This window comes from Trichosurus vulpecula, chromosome 2 (genome assembly GCF_011100635.1).
Source record: "Trichosurus vulpecula isolate mTriVul1 chromosome 2, mTriVul1.pri, whole genome shotgun sequence".
Lineage (NCBI taxonomy): Eukaryota > Metazoa > Chordata > Mammalia > Diprotodontia > Phalangeridae > Trichosurus > Trichosurus vulpecula.
Genome location: NC_050574.1, coordinates 95,376,498 through 95,397,826, shown reverse-complemented (window position 1 = coordinate 95,397,826; position 21,329 = coordinate 95,376,498). Strand labels below are relative to the sequence as shown.

Here is a 21,329-nt window from a genome sequence, read left to right as displayed (position 1 = left end):
AATTTTTTAGGGCACAGACGTGAGGGAAGAAGGGAAGGAAGGAGGGAAGGAAAGAAGGAAAGAAGGAGGGAGGAAAGGAAGGAAGGAAAGAGGCAGGGAGGGAGGGAGGGAAGGAAATTTGTCAGACAGCAATACTCAAATAATATAATATATTCATGTATTAGGGAAATGATTTAATGATTGAAATACCAGTCTTTAAACACGGTATTTGAAGTTAGACTCTTCTTGGAAAAAAAAACCAAACCATGTTAAATGGTGCCAATTGTACTACAAAGTTGAACACAAATTCATCAACTAGATTCCACGGAAGTTCTGTTCTGACTTGGTTAGCTTACAGCTCCACCCACGGTACTTCAAATGACTCCTGCTGAATTAGAAAGAAAATGTGCTCTGCAGAAAGGCTAGGCTGAGGGCAGGGTTAATGGCAGGAGATTAGACCAGGTCCACAGGGGCAGGAAGATCATTGTTAGCAAGATTCATTTGAGAGGGGATAAGGTAGGCATTTTGTGCATTTTGTTTCTTTTCTCTACCTCAGTCAAAATACAATGATGAATAATTTTAAGAGAAATGCCAAAATATTCCCTCTGAACAGGGGTTCCCTTTATTGTGTGTCCTGGATCCCTTTGGCATCCCTTTCTGATAAAGCCTATACACCCCTTCACAGAATCAGAAAGTAGATCCAAACTAATGATTTAATCTAAGATAAAAATTAAAACAAATGCTAAATTTCTGTTAGAGGTTAATGAAAATAAAAATGTATTATTTTTCCCACCCAAGTTCATGGACCTCTAAAATCTATCTGTGAGGTTAAGGGACCCCAGGTTAGGATGCCCTGATTGAGAGGGAGGCTAAGACCAATCAGTCTGCAGCCTCTCAGGTAGCTTGAGCCCTACCCTAGAAAATCATCACCAAACCTAATAGCAGCTTGTCTAATTTTAGCAAAATCGCTACTTCTCCTACATGCTTGTCTCTAGTTAGTGCTAGAAATGTAGGGGTGGAGATAGCTTCATAAGTATTATTAAAATGGAAGAAATCAGCATTTTTAAGGCAGAATTTTCAAATCTTCTGGTAGAGACAGTTATTGCTAATCACCCATTTTTAAGGGAGATTTTGTCATTGTTTAAAAAAATAACAAAAATAGTGTTAGGGAAGGAGCTAAAATAAGGATTTATGATTATCAGCAAGGAAACATCCTAAAGCATCCAAGTATAGACTGTGTGGTCCTTGGTTTCATCTTCGCATGTTGGTTGATAAGTCACTTATGAGTGGCAGTCCCTCCACCCACCCAATTCTGTGCACACAATGAATGTGTTAAAAAAAAATTTAGCTATCACAATGAGCATTAGGTGAAAGACAAAAAACAGCCCATTAGCAAGAACCCAGGTTAGTCCTTTAAGATAAACTTACTGTGATTTTATGCACACGCGCGCGCACACACACACGCACACACACGCGTGCACACACACACACACACGCACACACACGCGCACACACACACGCACACACACACATACCCCTATGACAAAGTAATGAGATTATTTTTCTTATGGCTTATAGAAATCAATTTTGCAATTTTATATTCACATCACATACACATCAAAAATCAGAAATCATTAAGCACCATTTCCAAAATTCAGTCATTTTCTGGGACAAATTTCAAAAAGATCAAACAACTTAAAAAATGAGATGGTAACATATACACCTTTATGTGAACTTCGGGATGTGTTAACATCGACATTACTCACTCTGGAGAGCTTATCTTTCTATCCAGTGCTATTTATGTGACTGAGCAGTGAACCCCCCACACAGGCAGAAACACCTCAGGGGTTTTCACCTGGTTTTTAATTAATTTTTGGTTGTTGCACACTCAGAAACCTTTTACTGTTGCCAAATTTTTTATGACACCATATGGGGTTGCAACCCACATTTTCAGAATATACTATGCTGCCTTAAAATTCAAATAGCCCTGTACAGTAAGTAAAGACCAGAAGTTCAAGAGCTGTCTCTTCAGTCTAGCACTCCAGCACTTCCCCATGAGCTCATTCAACTCAATCCAAGCAAACAAACATGAAGATTTTTTTCTGAGGAGGGGATCTAAAAGAAATAGGGACGTGAGTGCCAATGAGATTGTCATTGGATTTGGGATGATTTGATCTCAGACCTGCATATTTACCTGCATAACATCAGGGTGGAAGCTTGCCCCACTGGGGCTACTTCAGGTAAGACTATCTTAATGGATTTTCTGGGGAAATAGTAACTCTGAAACTTACCCAATATCAGAAATATGGAAACCACACCAATTTGGAAGCCATAAGCTTCTCCATTAAATTCTGGAGGAGAGATAGGTCTGTTTCACCAGAGACAAAGAAAATTTTGTTACAAACTGACTGCTCAGAATATCTCAATAGGTACTTTTGAAAAGGAAGCCTTAAATTCAATGTGTTATTTAAGTAATTACACCTTCTTCTGATCTACTTTTAATGCTATAATAACACATAATCAACCCTAGGTCTTTCCTGGTGAAGTCTAAGTTAAAGACAAGAAGCCAAACTACATCCTTCACTTCAGGCCCTTACGCTATCCACACTCCAAAGACAAGGACAGACAGGGGGATGCCAAGAGTCTCCACAAACCCAGCTGAAGCCATTTTCACAACAGGTTTACTGGAGAGACTTTAAATCTCACTAGGTGTATTCCTGGTTAGAAGAAGAGATAGAACTTTCTCATAAAAACACTAGTAGAAACTAGTAGATGGATAATTTAGGTTCTTTGGGGAAAGGTGGAGGTGGGAAGAGGAGGGAAAAAGTCCTATGAAGTTAGAACAATTCTATGTTGGTCTCCATACTCAGTGAAACCTAGAGATGGAAAGCAGCAGTCTTTTGATCCAGTTCCACTTCCATCAAGACACTTTAATAGGCTTCAAATTGGCTCATCATCAGCTTCCTACTGTATTCATATGCCAAAAACAGGGACCCATTGGCAGGGAAAGCTCGAATCAAAGTAGGTTTCAGTCCAGAATATAAGGCCCCTATCCCTACAAGACAAAACAAAACAAAAAAATCATTTGGCATTTTAATGATGAATATGAAATTCTATATGGTAAGACATGGAAGTACAAATTATGGTTAAAAATAATTTTTTTGAGATAGTAACAGGGGACAGAGCCTGTGCTTTCAGTGATATGGGAACCACCCTGGATGAGGGAACTCCATCATCTCCAAAGGCAGGTCAGCACCTTCTCTACAATTTAAAGTCTTAGAGACCTGCCCAGGGCACTAAAGAGTTAAGTGACAGACCAAAAGGCACAATGGCAGTATGTATCAGAAATGGGACTTGAACCCAAGTCTTCCTGGTTTCAAGGTTGACTATCCATTACATCATGCTATTTCTCTGCTAAAAATGCCTATAAATGTATACAAAACAACAATTACAGGTGAAGCCAATGGTTTCCTCCAACCATACTAACAGAAGTTACAGGCAACTTCATTACACCCTTGAGGTAACTGTGATACCAGTGCTCATGTAACAAACCATCTGGGCAGTGTTGGAGAGAACGTTAACAAAAAGCACTCAGAACTGACAATGAGTGACCGATATCATAAATGTGTACAGGGCCTTGCAGAGTGAACAAAACATATATTTTCAAGTGCCCTCTTCTGGACAGCCAATACTCAAACTCTGCATATCTCTTGTTCATTTGAAATCAAAACGCAAAACCCAACTGAATTGCCAAGTGGCAAATGGTACAAAGGATGTTTGCTGGAAGGATGAGTACTGGCCTCCTGAACTCAAAAGAAGAGTACTCGGGAGGTTATTTTTTTTCAATCCTTTCATACTTACAAGGACCCACGTAAAGATTTTAATAATCCTGAAAATTAGTATTAATCATACTTTATGTCCGAGGTCACAATGTGCTCCCCTTGGCACTAACTTCCCAAAACAGAACTAAGGAAGAGTTCAGAAAGTGCTCACTATGTTATATGATACAGTATCTGACATACAGCTTTTCATTACTGTTTTCTTGACTGATATTTATGCTGTGTTTTGGGGGTGGGAATGGGGGGGGGGCGGTTCAGGGAAAGTGATACTAGGACCTGGATATCTGCTTTGAACCCTTATAGCCTCTCAGCTCATTCTGGCTGAAGTTGCCTTGGTTCTCCCTGATTCACTCCCTCAAATACATTCATTCAATCCCCTCTTCCCAAACTTACTGTATACTCATTCTTTCCAAGCTCCCACTTTTTTTAGGCTTTGTGGATACAACCTGAATATTCTGGGAGTAGCAAATACTCAGGCTGCTAGGTGGCACAGTGAATAGAGTGTTAGGCCTGCAGTCAGGAAGATTCATCTTCTTGAGCTCAAATCCAGCCTCAGACACTTCACTAGCTGCGTGAAACTGGGCAAGTCACTTAATCTTATTTGCCTTAGTGGCCTCATCTGTAAAATAAGCTGGAGAAGGAAATCGCAAACCACTCCAGTATCTTAGCCAAGAAACCCCCCAAAGGGCTCATGAAGAGTTGAACATGCCTCAACAACAACAACAAAGCAAATACTCTGTTTAAGCTTTTTCCGCCATCATTCCCCTCTGCACCCAGGCTAACCTCTCAACCTCCAAGGACCAAATAACAGCCCTGGTGCTAAATCCTGACACTCTTAACCTCTAGGGGTCAAGGAATTGCAAACATCTGCTTCTCCATCCCCAGCACTGGTCCCACAACTGAACTTCCTTTTCTCAAAAGGGTCCCTAATCCCTCTGATTGTTCCAATGCACTAGTGATAAACAGGTTTTCTTCAATATTAAACATCTGTACATGGCCAGTTATAGAAAAGTCATGGTCACTAATGTTCCCTGTCATTTTTAAGGGACTTGAAATTGATTATCACTCAAAAAGCTGTAGGGAGCAGCTAGGCGGCACCATGAGTAGAGCACTGGCCCTGGAGTCAGGAGGACTGGAGTTCGAATCCAGCCTCAGACACTTAACACACTTATTAGCTGTGTGACCTTGGGCAAGCCACCCAATTGCCCTGCCCTCCCTCCTCAAAAAACAAAGAAAAGCTGTGTAAGAACCTGTCTAGATACAATGGGACATGTTAACTCAAAGTCTTTATGCCAACCAAAGCCCTCTGACCACTCAGGTGTTAAGCAAACTGAGACAAACAGGCTCAAGGTTCTGCAGTGTGAGTTTTAGAACTGCTCCTAGTGGATAAATTTGAGACAACAAAGAGGGAATGTAACAAGGGCAAATGAGTGCGGCAATAGCTACAATGCTGATAATCAATCATGTCTATCAAATCATCAACCAGCATTTATTAAGTACCTACTATGTGCCAGGCACTGTGTTAAGAGCTAGGGATACAAAAACAAAAAAATGTAATAATCCCTGCCCTCAAGGAGCTTATAGATCAAGAAAAAAGGTGCAGATCAAGAGAAAAAAGAGGGTGGTGGTTTGAATTCCCCCATCAAAGTCTAGCCCTCAGCCAAAATATTTTTAAAAGGAACTCTGGAAGCATCAGGTAGCGCCAGCCACCACACAAGCTCTGCTTTCTATTTTTCACATTCACAGACCCACCTTCATTTTTCAGAACACTTGCAAATGTCCCCAAGAAGCCAGCTTGTTTTCCAGACATGGAAAGAACTTGGATCCTCGATTTGATACAGTCCACTGGATACACAGCAATCCAGAGGCAGATGCCTCCAAAGCCACCACTTAACATCAAAGGGATGGGTCCTAAAAAGGAAAGCCATAAAAACACCATTTTACCACAAGTACAGGGCAACCGATAGCATCATCTCAACACCTGGGAAAGATCGCCAATGAGAGTTTCTCAAAAAAAAAAATCTTACGCTAAAGAATACAATCCCAGGAGGGGATTCTTAAAGGGACAAATGTCACCCTGTCACCAACAGCCAGAAGCACAAATTATTTCTAGTTCCTGGACCATTGGCTTTCCTTGCACCTTTCAGGACAAGAAGCCCCAAGTTCATTTGAAAGCTCTTGTTCTACACAGTTCTTCACCACAGCCTTATAACATAACTACTTTGTCCTGGAGACTGGGGAAAGCGGAATAATGCAACCAAATCTTCCCAAAAACATCTAACAGGAAATAAAGCTTTAATTTGTCACCACCTCCCCCAAGTCCTATAATTCATCCTTTCTCCTCAAAGGCCCTAATCCAGGAGTGAGGAACCTGTGGCCTTGAGGCCACATGTGAACCTCTAAGTCCTCAAGTGAGGCCCTTTGACTTGAAGTTTGGACCAAATCGAAGGGCTGCACTTGAGGACCTAGAGGGCCACATGTGCCTCAAGGCTGCAGGTTCCCCACCCCTGACACTTTTGATTAAAAGACAATAGCCATGTAAGCTCAAGAAGGGTTAGACTAAACTGTACACAGTAACAGCAATATCCTAATGAAAATCAAATGTGAAAGACTTAGTTACTTTGATCAATACCATGATCCCCAATATTTCCAAAGAACTCACCATGAAAAATGCCATCCACTTCAGGCAGAGAATTGATGGACTGAGTACCGAACCTTAATTTTTATTTTATTTTTTTTTCTTCCCCTACCTGCCCCACCACAACATGGCTAATGTGGAGATAAGTCTTAAATGACTTCATACATAAAATGGGCATCATATTTCTTGCTTCCTTGGTGGATGGGGAAGCTGGTAGAGGGAAGGAGAGAATTTGGAACTGAAAATTAAAATTTAAAATAAATTGACCTTGCTGTCCCAAAAACAAACAACAAAAAAGAAGAGTTGTCCTAACCATAGAAAAGATGAGAAGACACACACTTTGTTCCCTAGGAAAAGTAAGGATCTAGTCAAGCATCCACGCACATCAGGGTGATCATACTAATCTGGGGGATGACTTCAATGGACTCATCAAATCTTGCATTATCTAGGACTTTTTATAACTTGATACTGAAGTTCTTCCCAAGGTTATTTTTCTACCACATAGAAATCTCATGCCAATATTTTCTCCATTTCTCCCCTTCCTCAAATAGACACTCAACCCCCAGAAAGCTTAACTAAGTTAATGAGGAAATGTTATACTGAGGAAAGTGACTTAGAATGAATCTTTCAAACATCTACCAAGCAGAGGTTTACCCAACCTTAGGACAAAACGAAGAACATCGCCAATACATGCTTTGTTTTTGTCCAAAGCCACCATACCATATCTCATGGATGCCTGGATTGTGTTGAAGGTATAGCATAACTTTGGTGACCACACTGGCATAAATCAAAGGACATGCAACTGTCTGTGATCTGTTCAAAAAATGAAGTACATGAGGGGCAGAGCCAAGATGGTGGCTGGAAAACAGGGACTCGTTTAAGCTCTCCCCGAAATCTCTCCAAATACCTGTAAAAAATGACTCTGAAAAAATTCTAGAGCTACAGAACCCATGAAATAACAGAGGAAAACAAGTCTCCAGCCTAAGACGGCCTGGATGGTCACTGGGAAGGGTCTATTTGCACCATGCTGGGAGCAGAGTGAAGCCCAGCGTGAGCCACGCCAGGGCAAACCAGACCGGGAGTGGGGCAAAGCAGGCCTTAGGGCCCTGAATCACTGAGCTGTGGCAGTTGCCAGACTTCTCAATCCACAAACTCCAAAGACCACAGAGCAGGTTAGTTGGAAAACTGCAGGACCTGGGTGAGAGAAGTGCGAAGTCTAGCCCCAGCCCAGGGGGTGGTGGAGATGGCATGGCGGCAGCAGCAAGAAGCTCCTATAGCTGCTCCAGAGCTCAACAGTCAGCTGCTTCTGGAGTCCCTGGCCCACACGGTGGGAGGAATCAAGCAGCGGATCAGAGCAGGAGTGTAAGGATTGCTTTGCTGGCACAGAGGCAGAGTTCTCTTGCTTTGCCCTGCTTGGGTCTGGGTCACAGTCCTGGTTGGTGGTTCTTGGGGGAGGCAGAGCTTGCAGTGTGACAGAGCTTGTGGTGAGTGTGGAGTAGAAGTAGCTCTGAAAACAGCAACACAAGGCTCCTAAAGCTTGGGACAAAGTACTCTCTACTTTACAAGCAGTCATACCCTGACAAAAAGCTCAAAGGTCAAGTAGTTGGCTGGGAACATGAACAGGAAACATAAAAGGGCTCAGACTATAGAATCTTTTTTTGGTGACGAAGAAGATCAAAACATACAGCCAGAAGAAGTCAACAAAGTCAAAGAACCTACATCAAAAGCCTCCAAGAAAAATATGAATTGGTTTCAGGCCATGGAAGAGCTCAAAAAGGATTTGGAAAAGCAAGTTAGAGAAGTAGAGGAAAAATTGGGAAGAGAAATGAGAAGGATGTGAGTAAACCATGAAAAACAAGTCATTGACTTGCTAAAGGAGACCCAAAAAAATACTGAAGAAAATAACACCTTAAAAAATAGACGAATTCAAATGGCAAAAGAGCTCCAAAAAGCCAATGAGGAGAAGAATGCCTTGAAAGACAGAATTAGCCAAACGGAAAAGGAGGTCCAAAAGACCACTGAAGAAAATACCACCTTAAAAATTAGAATGGAGCAAGTGGAAGGTAATGACTTTATGAGAAATCAAGAAATTATAAAACAGAACCAAAAGAATGAAAAAATGGAAGACAATGTGAAATATCTCATTGGAAAAATGACTGACTTGGAAAATAGATCCAGGAGAGATAATTTAAAAATTATTGGACTACCTGAAAGCCATGATCAAAAAAGGAGCCTAGATATCATCTTTCAAGAAATTATCAAGGAAAACTTCCCTGAGATTCTGGAACCAGAGAGTAAAATAGAAATTGAAAGAATCCACATATCACCTCCTCAAATAGAACCCAAAAAGAAAAGTCTTAGGTATATTGTCACCAAATTCCAGAGCTCCCAAGTCAAGGAGAAAATACTGCAAGCAGCTAGAAAGAAACAATTTGAGTATTGTGGAAACATAATCAGGATAATACAAGATCTAGCAGCTTCTACATTAAGAGATCAAAGGGCATAGAATATAATATTCTGGAGGTCAAAGGAGCTAGGATTAAAACCAAGAATCACCTACCCAGCAAAACTGAGTATCATGCTCCAAGGCAAAATAGGGATTGTCAATAAAATAGAGGACTTTCAAGCTTTCTCAATGAAAAGACCAGAGCTGAATAGAAAATTTGACTTTCAAATACAAGAATCAAGAGAAGCATGTAAAGGTAAACAAGAAAGAGAAATCATAAGGGACTTACTAAATTTGAACTATTTTGTTTACATTCCTACATGGAAAGATGATGCATGTAATTCATGAGACCTTTATCAGTATTAGTGTAGTTGAAGGAAATATACATATATATAGACAGAAGGCATAGGGTGAGTTGAATATGAAGGGATAATATCTAAAAAAAATAAAATTAAGGGGTGAGAGAGGAATATATTGGGAGAAGGAGAAAGGGAGAGATAGAATGGGGTAAATTATCTCACATAAAAGTGGCAAGAAAAAGCAGTTCTGTTGGGAGGGAAGAGGAGGCAGGTGAAAGGGAATGAGTGAATCTTGTTCTCATCCGTTTTGATTTAAGGAGGGAATAGCATACACGCTCGATTGGGTATCTTACCCCACAGAAAAGTAGGGGAAAGGGGATGGGGAGGGGGATGATGGAAGGAAGGGCAGATACGGAGAGGAGGTAATCAAAAGCAAACACTTTTGAAAAGGAACAGGGTCAAGGGAGAAAACTGAATAAAAGGGGACAGGATAGGAGGGAGGGAAATATAGTCTTTCACAATATGACTATTATGGAAGTGCTTTGCATAATGATACATGTGTGGCCTATGTTGAATTGCTTGCCTTCTCAAGGAGGGTGGGTGGGGAGGGAAGAAGAGAGAGAATTTGAAACTCAAAGTTCTAAAAACAAATGCTCAAAAAACAAGTTGTTTTTACATGTAGCTGGGAAATAAGATATATGGAAAATGGGGTACAGAAATCTATCCTGCTCTACAAGATAGTAAGGGGAACAGGGATGGCAGGGAGTGGGATGACGGAAGGGAGGGCGCACTGGGGAATGAGCCAATCAGAATATGTGCCACCTTGGAGTGGGGGGTGGGTAGAAATGGGGAGAAAATTTGTAACTCAAAATCTTGTGGAAATCAATGTTGAAAACTAAAACTACTAAATCATAAAAACATTAAATAAATAAATGAAATAAAATTTTTTTTAAAAAATGAAGTACGTACCTAATTCATCTTTTGATCTTCCTGATGCAAAAAATGATCGGCTTAGTTCATAGCCACCAAAGAAGAAGAAATATCCAGGTACTTCCCTAAGTAAAGTGCTGGAGAGTCCATGGTAGAAACCCAGAGGGCCATCCTTTCGAAGAATGCCCTTTACTACTGACCATACTGTACTGGGAGAAAAGACAACATAATACATATTAGCTTGCAAATGATGAAGGAATAAGAGAGTGGCCCCAAAACTATCCATTACCAATTCTGTGTGGTAGCACAGGCCTAATCCATTAAGGTTTCTGGCTGTCTTCTAGAAATAAAGAAACTGGTTTTGTATCAGTCAGAATAATCATCCGTCATCTCTGAATAAATTCCTTTCTCAGAACCTAGGAAGGATTCAGGACCCCAGCTCTGGAGGTATCTCTCTGCTAGCTTTCTGGTCCTCTAATTCTTCCTCCTGGGCAGAGTGAAAAAAGGAACTTGACCTTCAGACCCAGGGTTCTTGCCCTTTGCAATTCTGACTAAATTTCCCTGATCCCTACTCCCGAGGTAGGAGTTGTGAGAGCTCCTGGACTTCACTTGGCCCTTTGAATTCAAAGATCTAAAGATTGTGCCTCAGCCCTAATTAGCTGTCCCCCTACCTAACTGGTAGAATAATCTGGCTGGTTATTCTTCTAATGCATCCCATTCTTAGCCTCTTCTTTCTGCTAGTCACCTTCCAGTCAGCCTTCTCCCTCTAGGTAACAAGAGTGTATTTTCTAAGATTTTGTGACAAAGAAGGGGCAGCTAGGTGGGACAGCAGATAGTGTGTCAGGCCTGGAGTCAGGAAGATTCATCTTCCTGAATTCAAATCTGGTCTCAGACACTTATTGGGTGACCCTGGGCAAGTCATTTAACCTTATTTGTCTTAGTTTCTTCATCTGTAAAATGACCCAAAGAAGGAAATGGCAAACCACTCCAGTATTTGACAATAAAAACCAAAATGGAGCCATGAAGAGTTGGATAAGAATAAAATTGACAAAAAGGAAAGAGAATATATATGACAGCAATTCTATATCAGCATAACATAATTAAATCTCCTCGGTCCCAGAGGAGGGGGCCCTAAACTCCCTAGGCCAACAGTAACACACTGAAAGGGAAACAGATCCTTGCTTTAGAAAACCACAAATTAACACTGTCTATGTCGTATTGTATTTTTATTTACTTTGTTAAACATTTCCCAAAGACATAACAATCTGGCTCTGGTCGCCAGCTCCGCCCTAGGCTTCCCTGTGCTTAAATTCCCCTCACAGCCTACCTAGAAACACAAGACCATAGATTTAAAACTGGAAAGGGCCTTAGAGGTCATCTAGTCCAACCTAGTCACTTATCAGCAGAGGCCCAGAAAAGTTAAATAACTTGCCCAGTCACAGGTCCACTAAGAAGCAGAGCTGAGATTAGAAGCCAGGTTCTCTGATTCTAAATGCCATATATGTGCCACTATCCCACTGGGCTTTCCGGCATTTGCTTCTGTTGCAGCCCCAGACAGGAATAGCCTTTCCTTTAGAACATAAACAAGATGAATCTAGCTTACATCTAACCTTGAGGTTTTTTAGACCAAGCTCACCATTCTTTTCTTCCAAGTACAGGTTTGTTCTCCTGATAGATAGCAAGACAGGGCTTGTGATACTCCAGCCTCAGAACTACATAAGCACTTAGCCATCTAAATACATAACTCCGTCTCTTCCCTGCCCTCTCCCCGCTAAATCTTTGCCTCTAGAAATGGACAAAGGCAAATCAGAATATTACCTCAATTCAATTTCGGTCCAATGCACAGTTTATCCTTAAAGTTCACAACAGACAAGCCCATTCTTCACACAGCCTTTTTGTGGTGGATTAGTAAGAATTAGAATCTTATAAAGCTTTTTTAAAAGTTATCTTATTCCTACCTCCTCAATTTTCCTTTCTACACCTTGTGTTTTGGCGGGTAGCAAGTGAATTTTGTTCAGGTTGCTAGATGACTAAAATAAGGAGAAAAGAGTTAAACTGAAGGGTAAATGTTACTTGTAGGCAGTTCAAAAGATCAGCTACCACAAAGGTGTCAAACTCAAGGCTTGCTGGCCTCAAGCAGCCTGCAAAACTTCCCAGCAGCTGATGGAACCAGATTAAAATATAATTGGGATTACTAACGATGTGATCCTGGGCAAGTTACTTAATCCCAATTGCTACAACCTTCTCCGTGTGTGTATGTGTCTCTGTGTGTGTGTGTACACATAGATATATACATATATGTGTGTATACATACATACATATATAGTGTGTATATATACACACACACGTATACATATATATAGAATATGTGGAAATATATATAAAATATGGAACATATAGAAATGCTTACTAAAACAAATAAAAATATAATACAAAAGTATCATATAACACAGGCAATGTTAATTTGTGGTTTTCTAAGTTAATATGCTGCCCGCTATTTGAGTTTGACATCAGGGAGCTACAGCTAAACTCTCCTGTACTAAAAAAAGCATAGAGGGATGAGGAGTGCATCTGGTATAAAGAACTCCCAGGTGAGGAAACTCCCTCTGCCAGTGCAGGTCAGTGTCTTCTCCACAACTTAAAAGCCTGGAGTTGCCTAAAACACTGAGATGCCGGTGGCTTTGCCCCAGGTTGCACAGCCAGTATGTGTCAGAAGTGGGACTTGAATCCAGGTGTTCTTGATCTTAAGACTCTGTCTCTATCCCATGATGCCAAGTAGAAATTGAGTTACTTTATTAAAGACGAATGAAGAAGAGAAGCAGAGAAAGCACTTGAGTAGAGCTGCTCGTTGTAAGCACATCTACAAAGCATTCTGCCAGGCCAGGATGTGGAAACAGCACTGTCATAAAAACAGTTTCTGCTGTAGTGGCAAGGACACCAGATTTGATGTCAGAAGACCTGGACTGGACTAGATGTACCCAGCTCTAAATGCCAAAATCCTCTGAATGTTCCTTTGCACTGATACTTTCTCAATACTGAACCAATCCTATGTTCCTGGTACAAATCCAACCTGGTCATAATGTATAATTTTTTTTTGATATGTTGTTGTAGCCTCCTTGCCATATTTTCACTTCCCATTTTGGCATCAGTGTTCATTAGGGACATTGGTCTACAGTTATTGTAAGGAGCCTTGTTTCTTTTCTGGATTAAGGACTGGGGAGAGGCCATTTACCAAGTAGTAAATAATAATTCACCTCTCACTTCACTCTCTGGCAATAGATGGGACTCAAACTCAAGCCACCTGAGGACCTGGGTGGGGGAGGATGGGGAGGGCAAGACAATTAACATAACTTGTATCTGATGTCTTCCTTTGAGAAGTTCAAAGGGATTAACCAGACATTAGCTCATTTGCCAGCTCTCTCCAGTATAGCCAGAAAGTCAAAATCAGTTCTGTTTTAGAAAGGGAAACTCTAACAAGAGACTTACATGATTTGTCCAAAGATGTTCTGGGGACCAATAGCAAAGATAAAGCAACAACTAGTCCCAAGGCTCTGTAACCTTTCATGGTTGGGAAATTTCTCTTCCAAGATACAAACGATTTCAATTCCTGTCACCCAACATTCCCATTTTTCTTTTTTTTTGGTATGTTGTTTAATATTACATTGTTGTTGTCCGTCCTTTGTTCTAGAAGAGGACCACGACATCAGGAGGGTGATGCCATGATGTGCAAGTGAATTAGATTTAAGTGAGGCAGTGTTGTGCAAAGTCACCAGCCTCACTTTCTCCTCCACAGCCATCTGGGTCCAGTGGCAAGATATAGAGCAGGATGACTGGAGATGGCCCCCCAATATTACATATAAGGGGAAAGAATAGGCTATTCTTCTGGCTGAATTATTTAAATCACTTTTTAAAAATAATTACCTTGAAATTCAAGTAATTTGAAGAAATTACTTTTATTTTCTTTTTCTTTTTTATCAGTCATTCTCATCAATACCTTCTTCTATAGCACCTTAAATTACTTTCTTTAAAAACATCTTAAATTCTTGAGAATGTCTAAGCTGGGGGTGGGGAACCTTCTGACCCAAGGCCACATGTGGCTTTCTAGGTCCTTGAATGTGGTCTTTTGACTGAGTCCAACTTTTATTAAGGGGATCTATTCTGTGAAATTTGGATTTGGTCAAAGAGACACATACTTGAGGACCTAGAGGGCCACATGTAACAGCCTCAAGGCTGCAGGTTCCCCAGCCCTGGTCTAAGCTTTTTCTAGTATCAAGGCAGATTAAATATCTTAAAGAATACAGAAAATAAGGTTGTTTCTATAAATCTCACTGAGAGAAAGCTGGTGCTCTCTAAATAAATAGATGTATTTTAGAGTGGGTAAATTAGGATAAAGTAGGCTTGTTTCTGTGTTTAACATTCACTCTTCGATTCAATATATTTGCAGCAAACTCCAGAGACTTTCACCCTCCTTCCCACCAGCATACAGAGCATCCAGTGCACAAGACCCCCCAAGGTGACAAGGGAGTGCTGTGGATCTGCACTAACGGAACTTACTTCTGGCCTTCTGCTATCTTCCCTGATGTCTGCATTTCATACATGGTCTGTAGTCGACACTTCACCAGCTCTGTGGGGCACAGCACCAGGGCAGCAAAAGCAGAAGCAAAAGAGCCAGCAGCCGCGTTCTGCACATCGCTGAATGAGAACACAACAGAACATCAATCAATGCATTTGCCCACAAACATTTATTAAGCACCTACTATTTGCAGTTGACAGTATGGAATAGGTGATTAGAGAATTGAACTTAGAGTCTAGAAAATCTGGGTTCAGATCCTCCTCTGACACACACATCTATCTGTGTGATCCCAAGCAAGTCACAACCTCTGGGTTGCTCTAGGCAACTTCCTAAACCATAAATTGCGAAGAAGGGACTGACCTACAAGTCGAGGAAATTTTCTCACAGGGGGCTCCCCATATCAACGAAATCCACTGGTCGGGTCCTTATGTTATCCCTATTTGTAATATATTCTGTTGGGGCAGTGAGGAGGTGCAGTGGATAGATAGTGTGCTGGGCCTGGAGTTGGGACTTGGGCAATGAATAAACATTTATTAAGCAGGAGGTACTTTGTCCAGCGCTGGAGATGCAAAAAGAGGCAAAAGACAGACCCTGCCCTCATGGAGCTGACAATCTAATAGGGGAGGCAATATGAAAACAAATATACACAGATTAAACAGGAAATAAAAGAGGGAAAAGCACTGGATTTAAGAGGGGTTAAGGAATGTGTCTTGTAGAAGGTGGGATTTTAGCTGGGACTTAAAGAAGCCAGAGAGATAGGTGGTTGGAGCAGGGGAGGGAGAGTGTTCCAGGCGTGAAGGAGAGAAAGAAAAAATGTCCGGAGCCACAAGATGGAGTGTCTTGTTTGTGGAACAGCCAGGAGGACAGTGTCACTGGATTGAAGAGTGCATGCTGGGGACTAAGGCGTAAGAAGGCTGGAAAGTCAGAGGAGGCCAGGGCTTTGAATGCCAAACAGAGCATTTAGTATTTGTTCTCAGAAGCAGGAGGAAGCTGCTGGAGTCTGTTGAGTATGGAGGTGACATGATCAGACTTTGACTTAGGAAAATCACTTTAGTGGCTAAATGGAAGGTAGACTGGATGCAGGCAGACCCACCAGCAGGTTATTACAATAATCTAGGCATGGGGGGAGGACAGCCTGCACCAGAGTGGTGTCTTTTGTGTGCTATGTTGATTCCCATTTCTCTACTGATTTGCCTGTAGACTAGGGGTTCTTAATCTGGGGTGAACTGGGCTTTTTTTTTTAGCCTTAATAACTCTGTTTAATGTATTTGCTTTTCTTTGTAATCTGATGTACGCAGCTAGGTGGCATATTGGACACAGGGTTGGTCTGAAGTCAGGAAGGCCTGAGTTCAAATTCTACTTCAGACACTTATTGGTTGTATGACACTGAGGAAGTCACTTGAACTCACTTTCCTCATCTTTAAATGTCAACTACCTCCCAAAGATGTGAGGATTAGATGAGAAAACACATGCAAAGTGCTTTGTAAACATTAAAACAACTGTGTTATTGCGGTTATTATTAGTTTATTCATTTAAAACTGTTATGCTGAGAAGAGCTCATTTGGCTCCGCCAGACTGCCAAAGGGGTCCATAACATGGGAAAAGATAAGTTAAAGTTCACTTTTCCCTTCATCTTACAGAGAAACAAGTGGAAGCCCAGAAAAGTTTAAGTGACTTATCTAAGGTTCTACAGAGCCAGGATCTAAAACCCAATCATTCAACAAGCATTTATTCAGCACCTACTACATACCAAACATTGAGCTAAGCTAGGCATAGAGACAAAAATGAAAGAGTCCTTGCCATAGAGGACCTTACCCATGAACACACAAAAAATATTTATTGACTGGGGGTAGAGAGGTAGACAATGGCTAGCAATACTGATGTCCCCCCAAATGAAGACCATTGAAACCTTTTTAAAAATGCATAGAAGACGTCAAAATGAAGTTCAGAAAGATACCCTGACAAAAAGAATACTTTTGAAAGTAATATGTGGAATTTATTACATATTTTAAAAAATACTCTGAAAACAGAGATCATGGTTTCATAAACAGTCTTCGTGATCTGCTGTATATGTGAAAATGCTTTTTTAGGGGTGCAGTGTCTAAGTTCAAAATAAAAGAAATTTTAAAAAAATTTAAGTATATATTGAAGATATAAAGAATGAACACAAGAATTTTAGGAGGTAAGGTCCAAGAACTGGGGGAAGGGGGATGGGAGGGCTGGAGTTATCTGGAAAGAAATCTCTCTTCCTCACATTCACTGCTATCTCATCTCCACAGGACTTTGTTCACCAGGCCACAGAATCTTCTTCACCTTAGAAGCTCACTCGACCCTTGGACTAGTTCTCACGCTGGAAGTAACCTCTGCCTTGGAGGCTCCAATATTCTGTTTGACTGGTTCCTCCCAGAACGTCCAATTTAAGACCCAGGTCAAAGATGTCTTCATTCCTCTCCAGCCTGCACTATTGACCATGATCCTGCCCACCAGTTATCTTCCCCCTTTGTCCATCCCACCCCTCCACCTCTGGCACTTATCCTTTTTAGGTGTGCTTCACTACTTCAGCCTTCCACACTACAATGACCTTCCAACCTTTCATATTCATTTTCTTTCCCTCTCTTCCTTTCCCCACTACAATGATCTTCCAACCTTTCATATTCATTTTCTTTCTCTCTCTCTTCCTTTCCGCACTACAATGATCTTCCAACCTTTCATATTCATTTTCTTTCTCTCTCTTCCTTTCCCCACTACAATGATCTTCCAACCTTTCATATTCATTTTCTTTCTCTCTCTCTTCCCTCTACCCTCAGATATAAATATATGTATATGTACATATGCATATTTATATATATGTAGATAGATGGATATGTATCTACATACACATGTATGTACACACACACACATATACCTACATGCAGTTGTGTGCACTGTCTCCTCCATTAGAATATGAGTTTCTTGACATCATGTTTCTTTCTTTCTCTGTATACCGGCTCTTAGTAAAGTGCCTGACACACAGTGAGTGCTTAATAAATGCTTGTTGAGTATGTGAGCAGCAAAACTAGCCGGGTCATTTAATAAAAAATATTTGCTACGTCCAAAGCATTGCGCTAGAAAGGACCTTGAAATAGAAAAAAGGAAACACAGTCTCTGCCCTCAAGGAACGACACTCCAGCGAAGATGATAATAGCAATAGGCAATTATTGCTATTAAGCAAATAATAAGGAGTAATAAAGCAAAATGAGCAATAATAAATGTGTGTATTCCCACTCTAAGGCTTACTTTACATACACTATCTCATCTGAGCCTTACAACAACCCAGTGACCTAGGTCCTGCTGGTGGTTGTTTGCTGTTGTCATTTCAGTCATGTCCAACCCTCCCTGACCCCACTACTCCCACTGGTATTATTTTTAAGTAAGATTTTATTGATGTCTTTTCTTTTTTTATCATCATAGTTTTCCCCAATATCCTTCTTACTTCCCCAGAGCCATCCCATATAATAACTAGTATTTTGTAAATCTAAAAAAAATCAATACATTTTGAAAATCAGAAAACATATGCAATGTGTACCACCTGTGGACCTCCTGCTTCCATGAAGGGGTCAGCTGGGGGTGTGCTCTCATATCTCTTCACTTGAATCATGCTTGGTTTTTATAATTTTGCTACATTCATTTTTTATTCTTTGCTGCGTGGTTATTCTTTCCACTTAGATTTTTCTAGTCATTGTGTATACTGCCTTTCTTGACTCTGCTTACTTCATTCTTCATCAGTTCATGTAGATCATTACATGCTTCTCTGTTCATCTCACACATTATTTCTTTTTTATCATCATTATTTTCAGTTCCAAATTCTTACCCTCCCTCCCCCTGCCATTGAAAAGGCAAAAAATATGATGCCTATTATACATATGAAGTCAGGCAAAATATAGTTTTTCATTAACTATGTTCCAGGGATATAAAAAGCCAGAAAAATAAAGGAGAAAAAATTTGCTGCCATCTGCAATCTGAGTCCATCAGTTATCTAACTGTTGGTGGATAGCATTTTTTCATCAATCATTTGGAACTGTGGTGGATCACAGTATCGATCAGAGTTAAAAAGTCTTTCACAGTTGAATATCCTTATATTGCTGTTACTGTGTACACTGTTCTGGTTCTGCTCACTGCACTTGGCATCACCTCATATGTCATCCCAGGTTTTTCTGAAACCATCCCCTTCATTTCTTATGGCACAATAGTATACATCACATCATATAACATCGTAATCATATGCTACAACTTATTCAGTCATTTCCTGATTGATGAGCATCCCTTCAATTCCCAATTCTTTGCCACCGCAAAAAGAGCTGCTATAAATATTCTTGTAAATATGGGTCATTTCCTTTTTCTTTGATCTCCTTGGGCTATAGACCTGGTACTGGTACTGCTGAGTCAAATATTATGCATAGTTTTATAGATCTTTGGGCATAATTCCAACTTGTTTTCCAGTATGGCTGGACCAGTTCTCAGCTCCACCAACAGTGCACTACTTAACCTATTTTCCCACATCCCCTCCAGCATTTGTCATTTTCCTGTTCCTCTCATCTTAGCCAATATGATAGGTGTGAGGTGGTACGTCAGAGTTGTTTTAATTTGCATTTCCATAATTATTGGTAATAAAGAACATGTTTTATATGAATATTGATAGCTTTTCTTCCTCTGCCTGTCCATCTGGCCATTTATCAACTATGGAATGGCTCTTCTTTTGATAAATTTCACTCAGTTCTCTACATATATTTCAGAGATGAGACCTTTACCAGAGAAACCTGCAGTAAAAAAAATTTTCCCCCCAGTTTCCTGCTTTTCTTCTAACTTTGCCTACATTGATTTTGTGCAAAAACTTTTTAATTTTATGTAATCAAAATTATCCATTTTACTTTCTGGGAACCTCTCTGTCTCTTGCTGGTCATGAAGTCTTTCCATATCAATAGATCTGACAGGTAATTTTTTCCATCCTCCCCTAATTTGCTCATATCACCCTTTAAATCATGGACCCATTTTGAGCTTAGCTTGGTATACAGTTTGAGACACTGGTCTGTACCTAGTTTCTGCCATACTGTTTTCCAGTTTTCCCAACAGTTTTTTGTCAAATAGTGGGTTCTTGTTCCAAGAGCTGGGATCTTTGGGTTGATCAAACATTAGGTTACTGTGCTCAATTACTTCTGTATATTGTGTACCTAATCTATTCCATTGGTCAACCACTCTATTTCTTATGCAGTACCAAATTGTTTTGGTAATTACCAATTTGTAATATAATTTGAGATCTGCTACTCTAAGCCCCACCCCTTCACTTCCTTTCCTTGATTCCCTTGATATTCTTGACCTTCTGTTTCTCTCGAAAGGAATTTTTTTCTATCTCCATAAAATAATTCTTTGGTAATATTATTGATATGGCACAGAATAAATAAATTAATTTGGGTAGTAGTGTCATTTTTATTACACTGACTTGGCCCACTCATAAGCAATTAATATTTCTCCAGTTATTTAGATCTGTCTTCATTAGTGTGGAGAAGGTTTTGTAATTGTGTCCATAAAGTTCCTATGTGTGTCTTGGCAGGTAAGAATCCCAAGTTTTTTTAACTGTCTACAATTATTTTAAATAGAATTTCTCTTTCTATCTCTTCCTGCTAGAGTTAATATAGAGAAATACTTATGATTTGTGTGGGTTTACTTTATATCCTACAACTTTGGTAAAGTTGTTAATTGCTTTGATTAGCTTTTTAGTTGACTCTCAAGAGTTACACAAGTAAACCATCATATCACCTGCAAAAACTGATAGTTTTGTTTCCTCATTGTCTAACCTTATTCTTTCAATTTCTATTTCTTCTGAAATTGCTATCAGTAGTATGTCTAGGACAATTGTTGAATGATAATGGTGAAAATGAACATCCTTGGTTCACCTTTGACCTTATTGGAAGGGCTTCTAGTTTATCCCTAGTATAGATAATGTTTGCTCTTGGTTTTAGAAAAATCCTACTTATCATTTTAAGAAAAGCTCCATTTATTCCTACATTTCTAGTATTTTTCATAGGAATGGGGGTTGTATTTTGTCTAAAGTTTGTTCTACATCTATTGATATAATCATTTGATTTTTGTTGATTTTGTTACTGACATGACCAATAATGCTTATAGTTTTCCTAATATCGAACCTACTCTGCACTGCTGGTATAAATCTAGCCTGGTGACAGTGTATGGTCTTTCTGATAAATTGCTGTAATACTCTTGCTAATAATTTATTTAATCTATTTTTTTCAGTTTATATAGCATTGGAATTAATTGTTCTTTATGTATGTGGTAGAAGTTTTTGGTAGACCTTGCTGGTAAATCCATCTGATCCTGGGTTGCTTTGGAAGGGGTGTGTTTTAAGAACTTAGCAAAATGCTGCTTTCACACTTCCATCTCAACTCTGCCGCCCATATTATTTCTTACAACACAATATCATCCATCATTATGTTCATGTTCCACAATTTGTTTAGCCATTCCCCAATCAATGGACATCTACTTTGTTTCCAATTCTTTGTAATCACAAAAGGTGCTGTCTGTTGCAACAATTCGGCTAGCAGCTGTTGTGGGGTTGAAAGACCAACACAAGCCC

General features: G+C 40.0%; 1 protein-coding gene across 2 annotated transcripts in view; it reads right to left on the bottom strand.

The window, feature by feature from the left end:
- Positions 1-1,538: 1,538 nt before the first annotated feature.
- Positions 1,539-21,329, bottom strand: part of SLC25A15 (solute carrier family 25 member 15) — a 42,459-nt gene continuing 22,668 nt past the window's right edge. For both annotated transcript variants that reach the window (XM_036744688.1, XM_036744687.1), the window contains exons 4-7: positions 14,686-14,823; positions 10,171-10,340; positions 5,571-5,729; positions 1,539-3,034 (exon numbers count right to left, since the gene is read on the bottom strand). In XM_036744688.1, the coding sequence (XP_036600583.1) occupies positions 2,910-3,034; positions 5,571-5,729; positions 10,171-10,340; positions 14,686-14,823 (592 nt within the window). In that variant the 3' untranslated portion in view covers positions 1,539-2,909. The remainder of the gene's footprint in view (positions 3,035-5,570; positions 5,730-10,170; positions 10,341-14,685; positions 14,824-21,329) is intronic.